At 34.3% G+C, this 24,408-nt stretch overlaps 1 protein-coding gene across 1 annotated transcript in view; it reads right to left on the reverse strand.

The window, feature by feature from the left end:
- The window catches only part of EYS (eyes shut homolog), a 1,629,530-nt gene that overhangs the window by 1,271,112 nt on the left and 334,010 nt on the right, over positions 1-24,408 (reverse strand). Inside the window, 1 exon segment of the mRNA XM_036248740.1 lies at positions 20,808-21,055. Within this exon segment, the coding sequence (XP_036104633.1) occupies positions 20,808-21,055 (248 nt within the window).

The following is a 24,408-nucleotide window of genomic DNA, read 5'->3' on the forward strand; positions in this document are numbered from 1 at the left end:
TTGTTGTCCTACTTTACGCATTCATTGGTTGCTTCTTGTATGTGCTCTGATTGGGGATCAAATTCACAACTTTGGTGTATCAGGAAGATACTCTAATCAACTGAGCTATCTGGCCAGGGCCAAAAAAAAATAAATAATTAATTAATTAATTAAAAATATTTCTAATTGATTTTCTAGAGAAAGGAAGGGAGAGAGAGAGAGAACCATCGATGAAAGAGACACATTGATAGTCTACCTCCTGAATGGCCCCTACTAGGGATCAAGTGCATAACCCGGGCAACTGATCTGACAGTGAACAGAACTAGGATCTCTTAGTCCATGGGATGATGCTTAATCCACTAAGTCACTGGCTAGGCTAAAAATTTATTTTTAATGTCTAAAAATGATATATTAAAACAATAATTTGGTTATTCAAAATTTCCCTGGGTTCAATATGACTAATCAGTAAAAATGATAAACATTTTCATGGAATTTTAGACTCAATATACCTTTTCATTTTTTACTACTATTTGTGCGAATGCTCTCCCATTAATCTTCATGTGCTTTAAAATTTGAAAAAAGTATAGAAAAATTAATGCTGGATTAGACTTGGGTTACATGGGCCACACTGGAGCTCTGCTTTTTGTAAAGACTGACCTTGGATAGCTTACAAGGCTCAGGGGGAAAGTTAAAGGGTGGCAAGCAGGATTTCCACCACTTGCTGAAGTCCAAAGATCTGCCTATAGATCCCTGAATATTGCCTATCCTTGACTCTCCATGGCCATTGTATCTGTCGTTTCATTTTACTGATGTATGTCCTTCTTTTTAGACCATTGTTTCTGAGGTTTATCTATATTTGGAATCCCCACAAAAATGCCACTTCCTTCATAATGCTTTCATTCCTCCCATTAAAACTTGTCTCTGTTTGAACACTACCTCTTTAGGTATTTATTTTTTAATTTGTTGATTATTTTCATAGTTTGCTTATTTCATATATTATACACTTTTCTAAAGTGCACAATACATGCTTAGGTGAGTTATATGTCACACAATACTCACTTTGGTGCCTTCAACATTATATACGCTCTACATATACTTTTAAGAATAGTAGATTTAAAAAATATACAAAAGGATCCAAGGAGAAAACTAAGGAAGGAAAAGCTGAAGCAAGGCTTCTATAGAAATATTTTCCTATGAGGATTTATTAGAACAGTGTCACTAGTTTTATTCTATCAGGTCAAATTATTTGTTCTTTTACTCTATTAATCCATTTCCCCAAATATGATATATCTATTTACTTTCTCTTACCTAAAACGTGAGAGCTTTTACTTAAAAGCTCTAGGTCTCAGGGTTATTGAGTTCTATAATCATTCTTTGGAGTAACTGTTACTTGGAGAACTTTGCACTTTACTGATCCTTAAACAATAGAGAATAACAACATTTCAGAATGCATTAAAATCATTTTAAGAGCAGAAAATGTTTTCTATATTGTTCAGGTTCTGTTAGGTTTTTTTCACACATTACTTATTGCTATAGTGTGAAATCAATGATTTAAGCTCAGTTAATGGTCATATTTTTAAAGTTCTTGAATTTTAATAACATATAATCTATACTATTTTTTAAAGTTTCTGCATTTTAATAAGACTTATACACATAAAAATTTTACATACTATCAAAATATTTACTAGGTGAGCACAAAAATAATAAAACAGAGATCATATCTACCTACTGCACCTGTGATCACTATTTTTCTGTAGCTGAATGCTTAGGTTGCAAATGTCTAGAACACTCTATAATGACTCCTTTATGTGTGTCATAAAAGGCTGATATATAATCTTTAAAGAAATAACTCAATATGCTTTGCAGAGTGCTTAACAAAATGTTTTCCTCAGATAGCTTATATTTAATAATCATAATGAAATAAATAAAAATATATTATTTATCTAAAATATTGAACTATAAAGAAATATGAAGAAAAGTTTAAATAATTTGCCCAAGATCAAACTGTAATAAGTTCTCAAGTCATGATTTTAGTCTACTTTTTAAAATTCTAATCTATACTGCATTCTTTCTTCAATTATGAGTGAAATGTCAAAATTGTTTTCTTTTACAAAATTTAACATTTTTTCCTTAGCTCTTTTAAATAGGTCATCTGACATGCTCATCAATAGAGTCGTTTTACCAGTGCAAAAGGTGTTCACTGTTTTCTGGCTATAACACCCTCCTTAGAGCTTTCTGAATAACATTCCAATACTATTTTTAGGAATTATCTCTTCCAGTTGAACATAATCCACTGAGACTATATTAGGGGCATGTGCTCCCATGGACAGTAGATGAAGCTATTCTCTCCCAATCCTGTGATTCTTATGAGGTACAAAGATGAGGTCATGAAACCTATCCTGTAGGTTCAGTCCTTAAATCTCTGTACCTGATTGAGTTTTGAATAGTGCTCAGGTGTCTTCCCCGAGTCTTTCTTTCAATTAAGAGAGTTCATTTTATCTTTCTGATAATTTATCTTTGCTTAAATCATCCAGGGGACATCTGTGTTACTTGTAATTAAAGAATCCTAATATGATTAGTCATCATCAACTTATCAAAATTACTTTTCTCAATACATTATATGTCTTACAGCATCAATATATACTTAATAATCGAATGCAATCATTAGAAAACAATTAATGAAATATTAAATAATTAATGTACTATTGAATATAACATACTCTCTACTGAAAAGTGAAGTGATATATAACATCCAATGACCTATCTCAAACCCAAAACATGTATATGAAAGACCTACAGCCAACATCGTACTCAATGGGCAAAAACAAAAAGCATTTCCCTTAAGAACAGGAACAAGGCAAGGATGCCCACTTTCGCCACTCTTATTTAACATAGTACTGGAAGTCTTAGCCACAGCAATCAGACAGGAAGAAAAAATAAAAGGGATCCAAATTGGAAAGGAGGAAGTGAAATTGTCATTATTTGCAGATGACATGATACTGTACATAGAAAACCCCAAAGACTCCACCAAAAGCTTACTAGACTTAATAAATGAATTTGGCAAAGTAGCAGGATACAAAATTAACGTCAAGAAATCGATGGCATTCTTATACACCAATGATGAACTCACAGAGAGAGAAACTAAGCAAACAATCCCATTTACCATAGCGGCAAAAAAATTAAGATACCTAGGAATAAACTTAACCAAAGAAATAAAGGACCTATTCGCAGAAAACTACAGGTCTTTGAAAAAAGAAATAGAGCAAGATATAAAAAAGTGGAAGCACATACCCTGTTCATGGATTGGGAGAATTAACATCATTGAAATGTCCATATTACCCAAAGCAATATATAGATTCAACGCAATCCCCATCAAAATACCAACGGCATACTTCACAGAATTAGAACAATGACTTCAAAAGTTCATATGGAACCAAAAAAGGCCTCGAATAGCCACAGCAATCTTGAAAAGGAAGAACAAAGTTGGAGGGATCACAATACCAGATTTCAGGTTATACTACAAAGCCACCATAATCAAAACAGCCTGGTACTGGCACAACAACAGGTATATAGACCAGTGGAACAGAATAGAGAACCCAGAAATGGACCCAAGGCAATTTGCTCAATTAATATTTGACAAAGGTGGCAAGAGCATACAGTGGAGTAAGGACAGCCTCTTTAATAAATGGTGCTGGGAAAATTGAACAGCTACTTGCCGAAAAATGAAACTAGACCATCAACTTACACCCTACACCAAAATAAACTCAAAATGGATAAAATACTTAAATGTAACTCATGAATCCATAAAAATCCTAGAGGAGACTGTGGGCAACAAAATCTCAGACATCATACGCAGCAGAATTTTTACTGACGCATCACCTAAGGCAATAGAAAAAAGGAGAAAATGAACACATGGGACTACATCAAACTCAAAAGCTTCTGCACAGCGAAAGATACAATCATCAAAACGGAAAGGCTACCCACTGTATGGGAGAGCATCATTGCCAATGAGATATCAGATAAGGGGTTAATTTCCAATATATATAGAGTGCTCATACAACTCCACAAAAGGAAGACAAAGAATCCAATTAAAAAATGGGCAGAGGAACTAAATAGACACCTCTCCAAACAGGACATACAAATGGCTAAGAGACATATGAAGAAATGCTCATCATCACTAATCATCAAAGAGATGCAAATCAAAACAACAATGAGGTATCACCTCACACCTGTCAGAATGGATCACCCATCAGTAGAAGAATGGATCAAAAAGCTGTGGTACATATACACAATGGTGTACTACGCAGCGGTAAGAAAGAAAGATCTCTTATCCTTTGAGACTGCATGGAGGGACTTGGAAAGTATCATCCTAAGTGAAACAAGCCAAACAGAGAAAGACAAATTTCATATGATCTCACTGATTTGTGGAATATAATGAACATAACAGTTTGAGGAATGGGGTAGTTCCAGAGACGTGGAAGCAGGGTACAGACTGACAATCCCCTAAGGAGTGGGGAGGTGGGGGAGGGAAGAACCACAGAACTTATACGCATGTATGCATGAACAGTGGACATGGACAACAATCTGGGGAAGGGGCAGAGATGGGAGGGGGAAGGGGGAATCAGTGGGAAAAAAAAGGAGAATCATCTGTAACAAAAATTAATCAATAATAATAAAAAAAAAACCCAAAACATGAACTCATTCACTAGCACAGTTAGTAGGATTGTATACTGGTGCAGCCACTTTGGAAAACATTGGCAAAATTCAAAATAAAACTAGCATATGATGCAGCTATTCCAGTTTTGAGTATTTATCCAAAAAATTCAAAACACAAATTCAAAAAGATGTATGTACCCTATGTTTACTACCACATTATTTACAATGGCCAAGATATGGAACCAACCCAACTATGCATTGATAAAGGAATAGATAAAGATTATGTGGTACATACAACAGAATATTTCTCAGCCATAAACAAGAATGAAATCTTGCCATATGCCACAACAGGGATGGCCCTACAGGGTATTAGGCTAAGTAAAATAAATCTGAGAAAGACAAACATCATACAATTTTATTTATATGTGGAATCTAAGAAGCAATAAGTGAACCAAACAGCAACAAGTCATAGATACAGAAAGAAATTGATGGTAATCAGGTGGGATGGGGGTTGAGATATAAATGAAAAAGGGACAGGGATTAAGATGTACAAATTTTCAGCAATAAAAATAGTCAAGGATGTGCAAATTATAGCACATGTCAAGATATTTTGGATACTAACTCTACTTTTATATTTAAATGTCAATTTCAGGTTTGTTCAGAATGACACTAATGTATTCATTAGTATGTTTGGTATGGCATTAACATAAAATGTACTCATGTATTCCCTGTACAGGTTCAACTGACTTTACATCTTGGGACTTGTCGGTCTCCATAATCATGAGCTTATTCCTTATAATAAATAATTTATATATAAAATATATTTATATACTTAATACATATAATAACTATCACTTGTTTATATATTTATCTCATATAATAAATATATATCATTTATGTGTATAAATATTTTATCTAAATATCCTTGTATATTTATATATAATATCTCCTATTGGTTCTGTTTCTCTAGAGAATCCTAAGAGAATTTGGTGCCAAAAGTGGTTCTAGAAAAACAAAATTTTAAGAATGGGTTTTCTTAATTTGCTCTGTGGTGTCTGAAATTGGCTTTATAATCTGATTAGATTTAAAGATAGAATGGCTTTATATCCAGTTGTAAAGAGAGCACTGATAGTCCATAATGGGATCCGGCAGTAAAGATATACAAAATGCCGCCAGTGGATATTCCTAATCATCCACGTATAAAAAAGCAAGGATCTGGGAGACTATGTCCCGTACTCTCAAACATTTTGCTTAAACTAATGAATATAATGAGATTGGCTGGTTGCCAATAATGTCTCTAGACAAAGTAGGGAAAGTAAAGGATGAGTCCTAGGATTTTAAATCCCAGATACATCATTACACTAATTACCTGAAAGCTTCTGTTTGTGTTCTAAAGTAGACCTATGTCCTGTAATTGTAGAAATAAAATTACTGAAAATAAAATACAGAATCTCATCCTGCAACTGAACTACCATTTGAAGTTCCAGTTTCACAGAGGATCTACTAATAAAGTGGGGACATTCATTGGGAAGAAATGGGGCCATGAAAGTTGAAATGAGGACATGTGGAAAGACCTAGATGAAGTTGGGAACACTGAGTCCCTAAATCTTGAAGACATCTTTTTCAGTGGAAGGTACATTGGAAGCAGCCTCTCCACTGGCTCTGAGAGAATCATGTCCCCGCATTGCCTGAGGAAACAGTAAAGGCCTCCCTTGAAGCATTTTCACCCATGACAATGATGATTCCCCTCAGGACCCACCCCTACTATCCCGCTTTGCTTGTAGGCCATAACTAGACTCAAATCCCAAGGGCTTGGAAAGGTGAGATGGAAAGTGTGACCCACCACTGACAAAACATGTCGGAGAATAGATATTAAGCATGTGAATAATGGTAGAAGAAACATTCATTGTGATCAGGCCAAATTTACTGATATGGGCTCACTAAGTAGAGATTCTGCATTTGGGTAGTTAGGGTTTTAGCAGTTTGGTTAGTTGTCTGAAACACGGACATAAGAAAAGTGGCCCACGGTGAGTGAAATGCCTGACCTGCCTCAGTTTTATGTAGAGGGGGGTATTTAAAGAATTAGGAAGATGGAATTGTTAGGGTGGATTTTGTCATTTAAGGCCCACTCACTTATTGTGGGAGGGTCCAGAAGACACACCTTTGCTGTGGTGGTGAAAAATAAGTTTGTTTTTGGATTCTCGACATCTTTGAAGAGCTCGGACGGCTCTTCTCAGATCTTACTGGGGGAACTGCAGTCACTAAATTGAGAAACATAAATGTAATCAGAGTCATTAGATTCCAGGGTGGCAAGGACCAAAGTGTGACCCTCAAAGCGGGCTTAAGGGACAGCAGAATCAGAGCAGCAATCAGAATAGTGTGATTCACACAGACCTAGGGCAGTGCTGCTTGACGGTAATATTCCGGGAAGTGAAATAGATGGGAAGTCTACTAAATTCTTACTTGATCTATATAAGCGGCTAAGATCTAGGTCTAGTGAACAACACTCTAAATGTCATAGTTAGCGTCCAGTAAATCAGGGCTTTACATGCCACTTCCTTGCAGTTCTCCCTCATCTTTTAATCTAAATAGCTTCACACCCACCACATGAGACTCTTCCCATTTCTCTTTTTTTCTTCAGAGCATGAGATAACACTAGGCGTTATACTAGATCTTCCCTCATTCACTGTTTTTTGTAATCTTCTGCAGTAAAATTTTAGCTCTCTGAGGGCAGATACTCTTTCTCTCTGTTCATCTGCAATTCCCCTAACAACTCCCCCCAAATAGTACCGTGTTTGAAAAATAGTATGTATGTATAGTAAGTATTGGATGAGAGAATAAATATGTGAATGAGTAATAAATGAGCAAACTTTTATTTTAAGTACTTCTTGATGCTTTAAATAATTCAGGTATTAATGTTAAAATCAATACAAATCCTTTCATTTTAAAAAATGTAGATGTACATTTATGTGTCTCCAGGATGTTTCATGTAATTTAGCTTGTTTTCCCAGAATGCCATTCATTTTACAAGTAAAATGCGTTTAGATACAGCAGCATTTTACTAGGCACTGTCCACATTTTGAACTCTTAATGTTGATATTTTTAGTCTGCTACACCCTTCAAAATTTGAGCCACTCCAGAAAATGAAGTAGACTACTATAAGTCCCAGCTATTCCTTTTTTTTTTTCTTTATTGATTTTAGAGAGAGAGGAAGGGGGGGAGAGAGGGAGAGAGAGAGAGAGAGAGAGAGAGAGAGAGAGAGAGAGACATCAATGAGAGAATGACTGGCCACCTCCTGCATGCCCCCCACCAGGGATCAATTCCATAACCTGGGCATGTGCCCTGACCAGGAATCAAACTGGTGACCTCTTGTTGCAGGATCAATGCTCAACCACCTAGCCACACTGGCCGGGCAGACCCTGGTACTCTTTATGGAGGAGTCTGAACTTATACCATTATGCACTACATATACTATGGTATTTTGTAGCTGCCTGCAAGTGACAGAATGCAGAAAACTCAGTACAATGATAAAGCATTTCTCAGAAATAATATATAAACAGATTTTTTTTTTCCACAGAGGGAAGGGTGGAGAGGGGGCCAGTAAGAGATTAACCAAGAAACATGCATATATGCATCGCCAAGGGACACCAACGACAGTGTGGTGAAGGCCCGGAGTGAGGCGGGAACCCGGTGGAGGGAGGCAATGGGGGAAAAAGGTGGGATATCTGTAATATCCTCAACAATAAAGATAAAAAAATATATATAAATTGAATTTGATAATGTAAACTTTACTCAGAAAAATTGATAATGTGTTATATAAATACAGGGTCAGGCAAAAGTAGTTTTATAGTTATTTGTATGAAAAAATAATGCAATAATTAATAAATAATAATACTAGAATACGTACATCTATATTTCATATACAACTTAAACCTACTTTTGCACCACTGTGTATATATAATTTTGCTTCATTATTTTTGCTTTAGTACAAAAGATATATGTTCAATGATGCATATATTATTAGCATTATATTTTTATTCTAAATATTTTCCGAAAAATATCTAAAATTTGTATTATTTATAATTTAAAAAATGGACTCTAATAAGTTTCTTATATCTTTTTTATTACAGCTCTATAACCATTGCTTTTAAAATCATGATACTCTACCCATTTGTACAGGAGGTAGCTATGGAGTCAATGCTTTACATAAATGTAAATGTAAATATTGCTTTTGTATCTATTTTATGAGTTCTGAAATTTGTTGAAATATCAAATACTTATAGGTTATGATATGTGCCATAAGTAGGGAGAGATTGTAAACTGTATTTATTTAAAAACTCGTTAGGCCAAAAGATGCAAAATATGTGTTTTTTTCTGCTATTATCACCTCAATAAGTAATGTACATGCAGAAAGCCACAAATTAAATAAAAACATAAGTACCAGAAGCATACAGCATTTTACATGACCTCTCCATAGTGAAGTTTCAAATACAGTGATACCTTGGTTCTCGAACGCCTCGGTTTTCGACCAAATGGAGATTCGAGAAACTTTTGTCTCGGAATCCGAACAAATATTTGGAACTCGAACTTCAGAGATGAGCCGAATGGCGTTCATTCGGCCCAGCGCGCCTTGCTTGCGTCATCAGTGTGAGTGCAGAGAGAGAGTCACGCTTTGTGGAGTCACGCTTTCCTATTGGTTTCATTGCTTCGGTTCTCGACCAATTCGGTTCTCGACCGTCCTCCTGGAACGAATTATGTTCGAGAACCGAGGTATCACTGTATATAAATTAGCAGACATAAACCAGAAAGACATTAACATTTTTAGTAAAAGAATAATACCTTTCCTCATGAAAAAATTTTAAAATACTCAAAAAAATAAAGATAACATTTCCCCTTCACATTAATATTCAGAGCAATATGCTTCTTTGTTAGAGTCTATAAATTTATCCAGGAAACTACTGTCGCATTGTATTAAACACAATAACTAAATCACCCTCAGTGTCACCTACGTCCCTGCTACGTAGATGTGAACAAACACATCTGCATATATTTAGACAAAGCATATATAAATGTAGCAGAAGTGTTTTCTATCGAAAATCTTTTATTTGCTAAAGATGATTGTTTTATTATTATTATTATTATTATTATTATTATTATTTTATCCTCACCCGAGGACATTTTTCCATTTTTTGTACAGATAAAGTGGGAGGGAGAGAGAGGAAGAGAGAGAGAGGGAAACATCGATGTGAAAGAGACACATCGAGTGGCTGCCACCCGCATGACCAACCAGGGCCGAGGACAAACTGCAACCGAGTTACATGCCCTTAGCGGGAACCGAACCCAGGTCTCTCCGGACCGCAGGCAGACGCTCCAACTGCTGAGCCAAACTGGCCAGGGCAAGATGATTGTTTTAATAATGAATGTGTTTTGTTTGTTTTGTTTTACTTCAATGATATGGTCATCTAGTAAATTCCACCAGTCTGTGAAGAGAAGTATTCCTGAGAGGAGTGCCTTCAGCCTTGTGAAGACAGCTTTAGAAGTTGTTACTTTTGTTTTGTGTTTATTTATTTATTTATTTATTTAATTTATTTTTAAATCCTCACCCGAGGACATTTTTCCATTTATCTTCAGATAGAGTGGGAGGGTGAGACAGAGAGAGAGAGAGAGAGAGAGAGAGAGAGAGAGAGAGAGAGAGAGAGAGAAACATTGATGTGAGAGAGACACATCAATTGTCTCCCGCATGACCTTGACCAGGGCTGGGGACGAACTGCAACTGAGGTACATGCCCTTGACTGGAATTGAACCAGCAACTCTTTGGTCCTAGGGCGGATGCTCTAACCACGAAGCCAAATCAGCCAGGGCAGAAATTGTTACTTTTTAATGTAAATATTTCTCTTTTGATATAATTGATAGCAGATTATTGATAATAAAGACTAATTTACTATCAACTTGGACCAAAAATGTAAAGCAAAGAAAAGTTGTTTCTAGGAAATTTAAGAAATAAGTAGTTTCTTGGGAGAACTTTCAAATTCTATATTTAAAAGTGGTGGCCCTGGCCGGTTTGGCTCAGCGGTTAGAGCGTCGGCCTGCGGTCCGGAGAGACCCGGGTTCGGTTCCCGCTAAGGGCACGTACCTCGGTTGCAGTTTGTCCCCGGCCCTGGTTGGTCGTGCGGGTGGCAGCCACTCGATGTGTCCCTTCACATTGATGTTTCTCTCTCTCTCTCTTCCTCTCTCTCCCTCCTGCTCTGTCTGAACAAAAAATGCAAAAATGTCCTCGGGTGAGGATAAAAAAAGAAAAGTTGTGCCTGTGATACTGATCCCCAGGGCAGTTGCATGGAGAACTATTAATAGGATCTTCGCATAACTTCTATTTTGACATGATTTGTTCCAAATTTGGTTTTAACTACTCATTCTTCAGATTAGGTAACAGAAACCCCAAAATACAAAGACTGGTATGTGTGAAAACTTAACATGTAATGTGTTTAATATTCATAAAACTATATTTTCCATGTATTTAAAATTAATTGAATTTTTTAAATCCTATCTAAAGAGTGGTAATATTTCTTTTGTTTAAAGAGCTAAACATGCTTTCTAAAAAAAAAAAAAATTACCAAAATAAGTTTTCATTAGCATGTTACCTATTTATGCTGCGTAACTTCACACTGAAATTGAGGCACACATTTTTAAATTCTTTGTGGTGTTGGACTTCTTGATATTTGATCTCACTTATTTATGTAATATAATGAACATAATAGTCTGAGGAACTGGGTAGACCCAGAGACATGAAAGTAGAGTACAGACTGACAACCCTCAGAAGAGGGTGTGGTGGGGGAGGGAAGAGATAAACCACAGAACTTATATGCATGTACACATAACCAATGGACATGGACAACAAAGCCGGGTGTGGGGTAGGGGGAGGTTTGGGAGGAGGGTGTCAATGGGGAAAAAAAGGAGAAATATCTGTAACAAAAATAAATTAATAAAACATACATAAAAAATAGCTAATGGGATTTTGTAGCTTTGTGGGTTTTTTTTGTTTGTTTGTTTATTTGAATATCTGGTGGTAGTTAGCTCCTTAATGGTGTTTTAACATCAATGGGAAAAAAAGTTTTCAATGTAATTAAATAAAGCCTGGAACAACTAAAGGTGTCTTATACTGCAGCCATATTACGACTTTCTATTAATATACTAGATTTCTCTCAGGAAGCTCAAGATCCATTTGTATTTCTCATAACATTAATGTGGAGAAAGTAGAAAAAGAACTATAATACCAAACTATATATTGGAAAATTGAAAAAGAAGTACAGTGCTTTATGGAGAAGATGTCTCTAGCTGAAACAGGACCAAAATCATTTCTCCTTTAGCTACTTTGGCCAAGAGTGGTTGAGATGTATACTTATATTTTAGCTGCCATTTGCTTTTGAATACAGTGTACAAATGAGCTCAATGTAAATGATAAATATATTAGTAAAAATATCTCATATAATATGAATCTATTTGGTCATTTCCTTTGGGAAGTTAATTTGTGCTACTTTTGATGAAAAGCTGCTCATCCTCCTTATTACAAGGTGGTTATTTTATAGCACTTTAATATAAATGCTTGACCTTTAGACATCTAGTTATTTTGGAGAAAATCCCAGATGTGCATACAATTAAAATCAATGTTGAATATTTTGTGTTGCCAGATCACTAATTAAATTCCTGCACATAACCTTTTTCTTCGTGAAATGCAGCATTTACTAAATTATTTTATAATTATGCAAACATTGTTTTGTATAGCTTTTGCATTTTAATGAGTTTGGGTGAAACCACAATTTAGGATGAAATGAGAATCTCAAGAAAACATGTTGTACTACAGCTAAAGAGCCGCCATCCAATCATATTAACAACAAACACTACTTTCAGTGAGGCCGCAATGCCTTTGCCATTTTAAAAGTCACATATTTTACTGTTTAACTTTTGTTCTTTTTCTTTGTTGGAAAAAGTTTAAATATAAACCCACAAAAAGTAGATAAAAATCTTCCGGAACAAAGAACAACTAACTGTCCTCTTTCCCTTAGCTTTTTCTTTAAGATTACCTCTCAAATATGACTTGATGGCTCCTGTCCTCTACTTTGTGAGATATGTTTTCAGAAAGCTCTAAGCCCAAGGATAAATGTAGGCAGTAATATAATTCCCATCATTATTCCACTGATTTCAGCAAGACATTGAATAGAGAGAATGGTATATTATTAATAAGACTAAATATGTAATAATCACTAAACAAAATGAAGTTTTTTTGTCACAGAATACTTATCTAAAAAATATTTGAATTTGTTGATTTATTAAGTATTTTCACCATATTCCAATTTTCTGTTCTTTAGAACATTATCAGTTATCATGAGCCTCAAACTTACACATGAGGGACTTCTCTAAGTAAAGACCTTGAGTGAATGTCTCAAGTTGTGGGATAAATTTTGTGAAACAGTTTATATCTCAGTTGTTTGAGCATTTTGCTAAATTCTCTGTACCATGAGATTCATTATAAAACAATATAGGAGCTGATAAATAGGAATCAAAGAGATTATATATTTACAACACCAAAGACATACATCTTTAAATAGATGGCTGGCAAGACATTTAACTTGTAGTTACAGCTCCTTCATTCATTTAACTCATTTACTGATTTCTTACTATAAAATATCTTTTAAGTGTAATGATGAAGAAAAAATATATTCAGATAGAGAATGAAAATTCTTCACATTACAAATGCTTTAAAAAAATGCTAAATGGTAATTATCATGAATTTGGTAAAAGAAACCTGTTGGAAGCTTGGAAAAAAAGGAAGGAAATAAGAGCAATAAAATTGCACAATGTGGGTAAGTCTAAATAAATATTGGCTGTTATCCAATAGTTACATACTGTCTTGTGCAGTTTTTAAATGTATCCAAAACTACCTATACAAAAATATGCACTAATGAGAGGAGGTTACATGTGGTTAATGTGTTTAAGCCCTGTACATTGCCTGGAATGTGGTACAAGTATCAGTTATTAATAAGGCATGGTAAACTAATAGAAAATGTTGTAAACATAGGGTAAGCACGTAAGGCATAGTAGAAATGTGTGTAATAAAATGAAAAAATACTTAATCCATCCAAAATAATATAAGAAGAGAACTAGAAGAGATACAGGAAATGACAAATAAATATAGAAATATATTTAAATTCAAATACAAAACAATTATATTAAATACAAATGACTAACATCTCTAAATAAAAGATAAAGGCAAAAACAGTATCTGATAAAGGAGTATCCCATAAATAGGTATAAAATGGAAAAATATCTTTGTTTTATAGCAATAGAGTTCATACTAAAATAAAAAATTTTAAATATATGCTGAAAAGCATAACATACTTAAAAAGCTGAAGTTTAGAAGGCTTACTTGAAAATTATTTAAAAATAATTGTCGTGTGGGTATTGAATGTGTTTATATGGGTGTGTGTACGTATACACATTTATTTATGTACATGTTTATATCCAGGAAGTAATATAGGAAAGTGACTCCAGTATTCTGCTCCACATCAGTCATTCAGGAGACCAGTGTACAGACTGAACTATATTTGTTCTTGGACATGACTTGCAAACATTTAGATTTATTACATCTGAGGTGGCACTTAAAAATCTTTCTTTCCGAAAATTTCTTGAGATATACTCTATCCCCAACCTGATATGTAAACCACTGAAAAAGTTTTAAAGAATGTTCAGAGACCATGTATATTATTTCAAAATGTCCAAGTACTACTATTAAAAGAATTATCGTATGCTAAGACAGTAATAGCAGATGAGTCTAGTTAATCCAACATTTCTTACTCTTGCCCTGAATGCACATACTGCTAACAATTATTATACTATTTCTGCTTGATTTTGGTGATTTGTCTTAGTATCTTTCCCTTCAGTCCCCCTGATAGCCACCAGTAACAATCTACAGTTGAAACAATTTTAAAAATAATTTCACTTCTCCATATGCTTTCTAAATGAAAAACAAAACTATATAAAAAAGCTAAAAGCTATTATTATCATATTCTGTGTTAATGATGTAGTGACACTGAAATTAATAACCAAAGAACAAAAGTGCCAAGTAACTTAGAAATCTTATCTTAAAATGCCATATTGTCTCATAGATGAAATTGGAAATCAAGCCTGAAATAACAGTGTACTTAGATAACAGTGCAAATAAGAAAACTACATATCCAATTTCTAAAATACAAGCAAACAATACCCAGAGTAATATTTATAGCCCCAAAGTTTTTATTATTAAGTAAGAAAGAAAACAGCAAACTAGATAAGGGCTAACAAATAAACAGAAATTAAAGAGAACAAAAGCAAAACATTAACTCAGATAAAATTATTAATCTATGACAAAATTATAAATTTCAAAATAATATTAATAGTTATCTCAAGTAATAAAAATCATTTAATTGAGATTGAGAAGATTGTAGAACTAACCTTCCTAAGAGCGATAAGCAGAAATGTTTATTTTCTAAATTGTTACCAAACCCTAAGAAATGTTTGCATCCCTTCAAACCTTTTGAATATTTCACAGTATAGCGTAAGGAGTGATTTTTCATGTCTTTGTATAAAATAAGACTAGAACTATAAGACTGAAAACAAAACTTCTAAACACACACACACACACCAATACTGTGTGTATGTGTGCGTGTGTGTGTGTGTGTGTATACACATATATATACGTATATATGCAAAAGTGTTTAAAATTATTAAAGTAAATAAATGTATTAAATAACTATTATGCTATATAATTACTTTCCATTCTATTGCTATTTAAAATTTTTTAAATTAGAAATAGAAAGATGTCATCTTACTTATTAACTACTAAAATATTGAGCCAACACCATGTTGATTGGTAAATGATCTGAAGTTCCATGAATTTTAAAGACAAGAAAAGGATGTCCACTATGACTATTAGGACTTTGTCCTAAACATTTGACCAAATGGTATTAAATAGCACCATATAACCAAGTAAGTAAATAAGAAAAATAAGATAAAAACTACCCTTATTTGCAGATAATATAATGATCTTTCCGAAAATAATGAGTAAAACTATGTTTATGTTATAAAGATCTATAAAAAGTAAGATACACTTTTCAATAGAAAAAATAATTGATAGAGCCTATACAATTATTCCAAATAGAAGAATTTCATATTGTGAACACTCAACCCTTTTTTTATTACTCCAAGAAATAAAAATAAGATAAAATATTACATATCAAATTGAAAAAAATGTTAAAACAATTCTTGGTATGATTAATTTGTAAAAGAAATTTTGAAAATTAGAAATAGAAAGATGTAATTTTTCTGCTGGTGAATGTATAATAGAGAATAAGGGTTTTGTTGTACCAAACAAAATCAAACAAAAAAACAAACAATAATCCATATCTATTTCCTTGACCTAGCAATTCTATTTGTAGTGTGCATTCATTTAATTAAATAATTTGAAGCCATTAAAAGTGAGGATATATATATTTTTTAATATTTTTAAAATTGATTTTAGAGAGAGAAGGTAGAGGGAGTGAGAAATATTGATTGGTTGCCTTCCACATGCACCCTAACTGGAGATCAAACCAGAAACCTGGGTATGTGCCCTGACCAGGAATAGAACCGGCAACTGTTTGGTGCATGGACCATGCTAACCAACTGAGCTACACTGGCAAGATCAATATGTATGTATCTTATAGAGATCCAGTGATGTTCACAATTTATGTTAAATATAGTATGTTATAAACCTATGTACATAAAGTCTAATATTAATTTTCTATAAGTTTGTTCTTTCTACAACATAAAATCGGTAGGGCAATGACAAAGAAAAGAGAAGAACACTTCTGGGCCTCATCTCTGGGAAGTGAGGATGGTTGTTTCAAGCCATAAACTTTTCATTATTAAATAACAAACAAAATAAATTAACTGGGGTTAAAGAGAGGCAAAAGTTATCTTTGGTTTTTAGGTTCTAGGTTTGATAGAAAAACAATTAGAGATGAAGTGGATCCAATGAGCTCCACCATATAAAACAACCCACAGTGTCCTGTCACCAAAGGCCTGAGGTACAACATGAATAGTCACAATACCTCATATGGGGAGTAACATCTGAAAAATAAGCCAACGTATTAGAACAGTAGTAAAGGGACCTGGGTTCCAGCTGAAGAACAAATTTGGTTGAAACATACTATTCAGTTTCTATAGGAGCAGGAGTTAACAGATAAAAGGGGGAAAAAAAGGTCTGTGAAAAAAAAGAGATGCCTGGAACTTGAAAATGTTTTTATTGCTAAGGTAACTTAAATATTAAAACAGAAGAAAATAGTCTAGCTGGATCTGGGAGAGTAGAGAACCACAGATTTGTGCAAGTCAAATTTATAATATATAAGACTAAAGTAGAGAATAAGTTTGCTTAAAGGTAGTATATCAAGGAGGCTTAGGTTAGGCCAATTCCAAAGAGGGAAAAGCTGGGTCTAATTGTGTAGAATAACTTGGATCCTCCTTCTGGTCAAAAAAACAGCCCCCAACCTCTTCCAGTTAACAAAATCCTGAGAGGAGGAAAAAGGGAACATACTAACTCAAGTCAAAATGCAGGAGAAACACATGTAGGTGAAAAAAGCAGTTCTGGGAGCTGTACCACACAGGGTGATCTGATCATAAATTCCACAGGCCCACCACTTCTTCATTAAAGGCTTATCTTTGCCTGAAGCAAGTCCTGTCTTCTGTGTATCTAGGTTAACATACCTTTAAAATGCCTCTTTTCAGACCCTCCTTCTAAGACAAAACCACTCTCAAGATAGCAAATAACCTTTTCTATCCTGCAATCCAATCTCCACCTTGCTTTCTCCCACCTTTATATAATCTTCCTTACATTTCCTCCTTAATTCAAATGCATAAAAGAAACTGCAGAGCTTATTCTCTGGAGCATTCAAGATCTTGCCCAACCCCTCCAGCAAGCATATGTTGTCAGATTGGTTCAAATAAACTTTTATAAATATTCTCCACAGGTCTGTACATTTCTGATGGTGACACCCAAAATATTTTAAATAAAGACAAAGATCATTCTATGTCTATCCTACTAGCATCGAGCTCTTATTTTGACTAAAAAGACTTTCAAAATGGCAGTGTTGAAAGTATCAAAATGACAAGCAAAAAAAAAAAAAGACTTAAAAATCAAATTTTGATGCATCGCTACAATATCATAGACACGAATAACATGTAGCTGCAGAAAGGCTATAGCTTGAAAACATCCACTGAAATTAGTCCCAGATTTTTGAAATCTTTGGGAAATTTCAGATAATAGTACTGAAATCAAATTTAAATCATACAGGAATCCACCTAAGTATATGGTCTTACCATGAGATTGCATCACCTTCTTACTCCAGGGGTTAGTGATCTCTACAAGAGAAGGTTAGACCAGATGGGTTCCTCATGCTCTGTTGAGTAGTAGTTCAAACTTGAAGTTGAATTTTACAGTTTAGTATCCATAGAAGCCCTCTTTGTTGATATAATTCAATGGGTTAGAAGAGTAGTTCTCAAAGTGTGGCTCAGGAACCAGCAGCATCAGCATCACCGACCCTACTGAGCCCTAGAATTACTGAATGAGAAACTGGAGATGGGCCAACAATCTGTTTTAACAAGACTTCCAGGTGAGTCTCATGAGCACTACAGTTTGCGATCCTCTGGCTAAAGCTCTATACAGAGACCACAATTTTTATTGTAAAAGTCAAAATCCCCCAAAATATGGGGGTCAAAAAGAGGTGATTATACCTTTGAAAGACATGGTAACAACTTACAAATCTTTGTAGAAAGCACATGAGTTCATAAATGGAAAAGGAAAAACCAGACTGAGGGAAAAAAAGAAAAGGGGTTAGAAACCAGATGGCATGGGAAAAAGGGAAAGATGTAAATGAAAGGAAGAGAAACCAGGTGAAGAGACTGGTTAAAGTAGAAGAATTCAGATACAGTCGTCTCTCATTTATTCCGGTTAATCCGTTTCAGACTCTAGAGGTTGCACCTGGTGTTGGAGTCCTGGGGCACTCGAATACATAGGTCTAGAGTCCTTACATACAGTAATTTTAATTGTAATTGTAATATGAGGTGTATAATAGACTCAGACAACCGAGCGCACGCTGTATCATTTCCACTGTCTTGATCAACTTTTTAATGAGTGTATTTGAAAAAAACACGATAGAGTGAAGCCGCGGAAGTCGAAGTGCAAAGTGGGAGGGACGACTGTAAAGGGAGAGAAAACTGATGGAGAGGGAGAAACCAGGTAGAGGGAGAGAAAAGGGTCAGGAGAAAAGAGAAAGAGGAGGATTAGATTTAAGCTGCACCCATAATGTTCTGCATCTGTGGGAAAATTTAACTTAAGCGGTTATTTGATATTTTACTGTGTGAAGAGTTTAGAAGTACAACTGAATACTTTGAAATCTGGAAACCCATATTTTATAGTTCTTTCCAATTCAGGGGAAATAAACCTCATAGAAAATACTAGTCTTCCTGATAATATCATCTGATAAATCTTAAATTGGGTTTAATTTGAAAAGTAATCATATTTTTCATTTCCAACTGGAAAGTGAGTTGCACCAATTTTCTATTATAAATCAATGATACGTATTGCATATGTGTGTAGTTTAAACATACGAAAAATTGCCCAGTCGGTGTGGCTCAGAGGATTAAGTGCCATCCCATAGACTGAGAGGTCCTGGTTCAATTCCTGATCAGGCACGTTCCCTGGGGATTGTGGGCTGGATCTCCAGTAGGGGACAAGCAAGAGGCAGCTGAATGATATTTCTCACATTGATGTTTCTATCTCTCTTTCCCTTCCTCTCTCTCTAAAAAAATCAATGAAAACGTATTCTAAATAAATAAATAAACATATGAAAAGTATATATGTATAACACATATTTAATGATGATAATAATGCATAACCAAAATATAGTCTTGATACATAAATAAGTGGAACAACAAATCAATTAAAAATTAATTAATAAATAAAAATAAAAACAGGTATGTCTGTATTTAAATATATATGCACACATATATATGTGTTTTTTCTAAGGCAGATACCTATATTTCAATAATTTTAGCACATTTTTCTGTTATTTTATTCTTACTAAGAACATGTTTGAAATGTGAACTGTGAAGTAATGGTACCAACGTTTTAGCAAGCTTACCAGAATTTGCACACTCAAACATATTTTCATCTTTAAAAAGCTAATCTGGATGGCAATATGTTTATTCCAATGATATCGCTGTTTCCATTTTTGGAACTTATCTTTTAAATTGCCTCCCAAACTTTCAGCATATTACTTTAAATATCACACAGGGAAACTAATTTTAAGATGAAAATCCAAATAACTTTTAAAGTTGGGTCTGCTCAATAAAATGAAATAGCAAACTTTAAAAAAGTTATTTTACTGAAAGTTAGGTGTGATCTAAAAGTGACATTAGCTTCTTCCTGTATGACCTCCATACTGCTTTGTATAAGGCAAGTATAGTAAAGAAGTTTTGAGATTATTATGAACAATCACTTCAATGTAAGACCAAGCATAAAAATTGCAAGTAATATAAATTTGAATGGTTAATTTCTTATATTTTTATATAAAAAGCTGCTTTATTACTACATAGACACTGTGAATCTCATCTATGACTTTACGGAAGATAATAGTATGTTGGTGATTTTTTTTTTTTTTTTTTCCTTAATCTTATTAATGGTGGGGCATAAAACTGACCTAGAAAATACTGAAACAAGTTTTATTATCAAACTGGAAAAAAAAAAAAATTGGCTCTCAATGTGCTTAGGCAGCCAAAGAGGAGTTTGAAGGGCAGTACTAAAGCTGTTTAGGCAAAATTATTGGGAGGTTATGAAGTCTGTTTTTCTATTCAGACCTTTGACATATACATCATTTTCTAAATGGTAGAGTCTGGCCTTATTAGCCTCATTTGCATGAGCCAAGGCTGTGTAGTCAGCAGTGTAATTGCGCAAAGAAGCAACTCTATTATTCCAAGTGAAGATATTTTTACTCTGCCAAATGAGAAAGCAGGCTACAGCACCAATCATTAGAAACAGTTGAAATATGTTAAATAAATGTATTAACATTCCCACTAGAGAATTTGATTTCTCGGGGAAGACTTGCCTGTAAATCCGGGGACACTTGTGCAGCCGCAGGAAATGAGACTGGTTGCTCCGGTTTTGCAGGGCATGGATTTACAATCTTCAGTTTCTATTTCACAGATGTTGCTTTCATATACTTGCAGACAGCTACAGTTACAGCTGTGCAAATGCACCAGGCAGAGGCCATGCATTGATGTACTCTTGTTTCCTAAGCAATCTCCAACGCTGAGAATACAGAATCTGTCAATGTAACCAAGAGAACAGCTGCATCTGAAACATGCAAAAATGAAAAAACCAATCAGTCATATATAAGTTAACATATTTAAAATACTTATTGCATGATCACTCAAATATACAGGAGGAGAAATATAATAAAGATGGCTTTATAATTTTGCTTATTGTGCAGAATAATGAATAAAAGTAACTTTTGCTACAGACAGGCCTAGATTCAAATGCAGGTTCTTCCACTTAATTGTTATGTAACCTAGAATAGTAATTATTAACCCTGCTGAGGCTAAATGACAGGATGTGGTGTGTGTGGGTGTGTGTCAGGATTTTTGTAAAAATATATGTAGTAAGTGTTATAGTGAGTCCCTGAAATTAGGCTTATTTATTTATTTATTTATTTGCTTGTTTTGTAATAAAAGTGCTTGACATTAAGCTTTAGAGTGCCAAGGCATCCACTTCAATGACATTACTTTTAATAATATTGCCAACTACATAACTAGATAAATAATCAGGCTGTCTAACACAGGAAGTTCCCCTTTTCAGAAAGCTGTTGTTGCCTACCCTGTCGACTGTTGACTCATGCTCCAAGAGGTTGCCAGTTCGATTCCTGGTCAGGCTACACGCCCAGGTTGTGGGCTTGATTCCCAGTGAGGGGCATGCAGGAGGCAACCAATCGATGTTCTCTCTCATGGATGCTTCTATCTCTCTCTCCCTCTCCCTTCCTCTATAAAATCAATAAAGAAAAAAAAAAAAAGTAGAAAGCCCTAGTTAACGTAGATAACTGACATTTGTGTGACCTTGCTTTTCCCTTCAGGCATTTAAATTCCTATTACCTTTTAAATTCACTAAAAGAGTGAACCTGTGAAACCTTGTGCACTCCACTCCACCCTGGACCCTGATCAAGGCTGAACCCCAGGTCTGCTCTCTATGAATTTACAGAAGATGTGACCTTGATACGTAGCCCAGGCCCGCTATATATTCTCCAGGATTTGTTGTGATAAAATGTGTTTTTTCCAAGTTCCCTGAAGGTTGTTGCTGAGGTTCCTCTTACAATCATAATGGCCACAAGGGCCAGTCCCCCTGCAACATGGGCTTTGGTAGGGAACTATCTGTTGGTTTTCTCATTAGTAGTGTGGGCCCTAGTCAGCACCGTTGGTTTTCTCATTAGTAGTGTGGGCCCTCGTCAGCACCCCAGACACTCCTAGCAGAAAAGTGAGTACCCAGGCACTTTTAGTCAATAACATCACTATCGATAGGCTGAGATTTGCACAAAACAAGTTTGAAATGTTTAGTCTCATGCCTAAGAAAAAATGGGTTTTTAATTAATAATAGGTTATTGATAGCATTTATTTTATTTATTCATTCACTCTTATATGAATTGATATTGAAGTAAACGAACCCCTAGCTTTACTTCAAAAGATGTGTTCTCTTCTCACCCTAACAGAATACTAACGGGTTTTATTTCAAATGCTTATACATCTCAATTCTTTAGTAGCCTATAATGTAAGAGCTCAGAAGGCAGGTAACACTTAATCTGTACCACCATGCAAGAAGAAGCTAGTGCTTAGCATAGAGAGAAGACCCAAGAAAATGTGTTCAATAAATAACAATTGAGTAAATAAATAAAATGCTTAAATGACACTTAGAATTTTCAGGGAGGAATGAGGGGAACAGACAGGTGACAAAGAGTAGAATGTAATGCTCTCTGCAGTTGAATTAAATACAAATATTCAGGAAACTCTTAGGAGGAAATTAACCTAGTCTGACAGGATGGGATGATGAGGCATGACTGTTACAATATATTGTCTGTATGTATATTATTATATATAACATTATTCAACTCAATTTTTCACTCAATGCAGTTATTCATCTAAGATACAAATGAAAGATAATACCAAATATTTCTTAGAGCTATATTGCTTTAAATTTTTAAATATCTCTCTCCTTGAGTTCATAAATGCAATCCATAGGTTCATTATTTGTTTATTTTCAAGTATTGGTTTCAATGAATTTGAAAATTCTGATAAAACTTTGCTCTAACAGCAAACATAAAATTAATTCCTATAGTAATTTTAATTTAGCCAATACTTTCTTGTAGTCTTTGATGCACTTTTCTTTATTTTAAGATAATTTTGAAAGTTATTTTATTCATGTAAATGTATTGAAAATAGTTGCAGGTTTAATGATGGTAGCCAGACTGACTATCAACAAAGGAGGGATGTTTTTCTGGAGTTAGACAGGTATTGGTTTTAACTTGTGTTTTCTTCATTTTGTGCACACATATCTTTTAAGCACCTCAGTCATTTACTAAATGCATTGAACAAACATTCTTTGATCTTCTCTGTATTCTAGGCACCACTTTAGGTAATGTGGATTATGAACTATTTTGATATATAATTGTACATTATACAATATAACCATATTTATTTGTTTGTATGTTGCATATACACACCAATAAAGCATAAGAAAAAGAAAGCATAAAGTGAGAAAAAATTGTAAATCATAGTGATGATCTTTGGACTAAAGTACAGTGATTTTCAAGTATCCTTTGCCAACTATTCAAAGGGCACTTAAGATAATTATATAAACACGTCTATGAGTTGAGAAGAGCAATGTCAAATCACTTTCCTTGTTATTATTAATGAAAATTAACCTACTGAACTTAAGTCATTACACTCATAAATTTATATGATGGTAGGTGTTTGGAGCCAGTTAGAATGTTAAAGTTCAATTAGTTCAAACCTTTCTTCTTGTATTTCTGAAAAACTTAGTCATTTAATGCAATTTGCCACGGGTCATTGAGATTGTTAATGGCAGGCAGTTGACACTTTCATAGATTAAAAGCATTGACTTTGGAGAGGGAAACTTGGTTCTAATTCTTTCCTAACTTATTTCATAAATAAATTTCTCTTTACTCTAGTTTTCTCATTTGTAAAATTATTAGTACTACATCTATTTCACAGAAGATGATTAAATTTATTCATTATTAAGCAGGTAAGAGAGTGACCAGTCATATCAAATGTGCATAGGTTTACCTGAAATAAAATGACAAAACAGTTACTTCCCTTCAGTGACTCTCACTTGCCCTGTCCCCCAAGACAACTAACTAAACAAACAAACGAACAAATAAACAAAAAACCCTAAAGTCTAAGCAACTGTCACATGGCATATAAGTTTGCCCATGTCATGCCCTGTTTAACCATATTTTATAGATTAAATATTAGTAGTGTTCATTCACTTTAAAAGTATTTGGATTGGGATAATTACAGTGTCCTACATGTATTATTAAAATATATACACATATATACATATATATACACACATACACACATATATATGTGTGTGTGTGTGTGTGTGTGTGTGTGTGTGTATATATATATATATATATAGAGAGA

Source organism: Molossus molossus, unplaced genomic scaffold (assembly GCF_014108415.1).
Source record: "Molossus molossus isolate mMolMol1 unplaced genomic scaffold, mMolMol1.p scaffold_m16_p_8, whole genome shotgun sequence".
Taxonomy (NCBI): domain Eukaryota; kingdom Metazoa; phylum Chordata; class Mammalia; order Chiroptera; family Molossidae; genus Molossus; species Molossus molossus.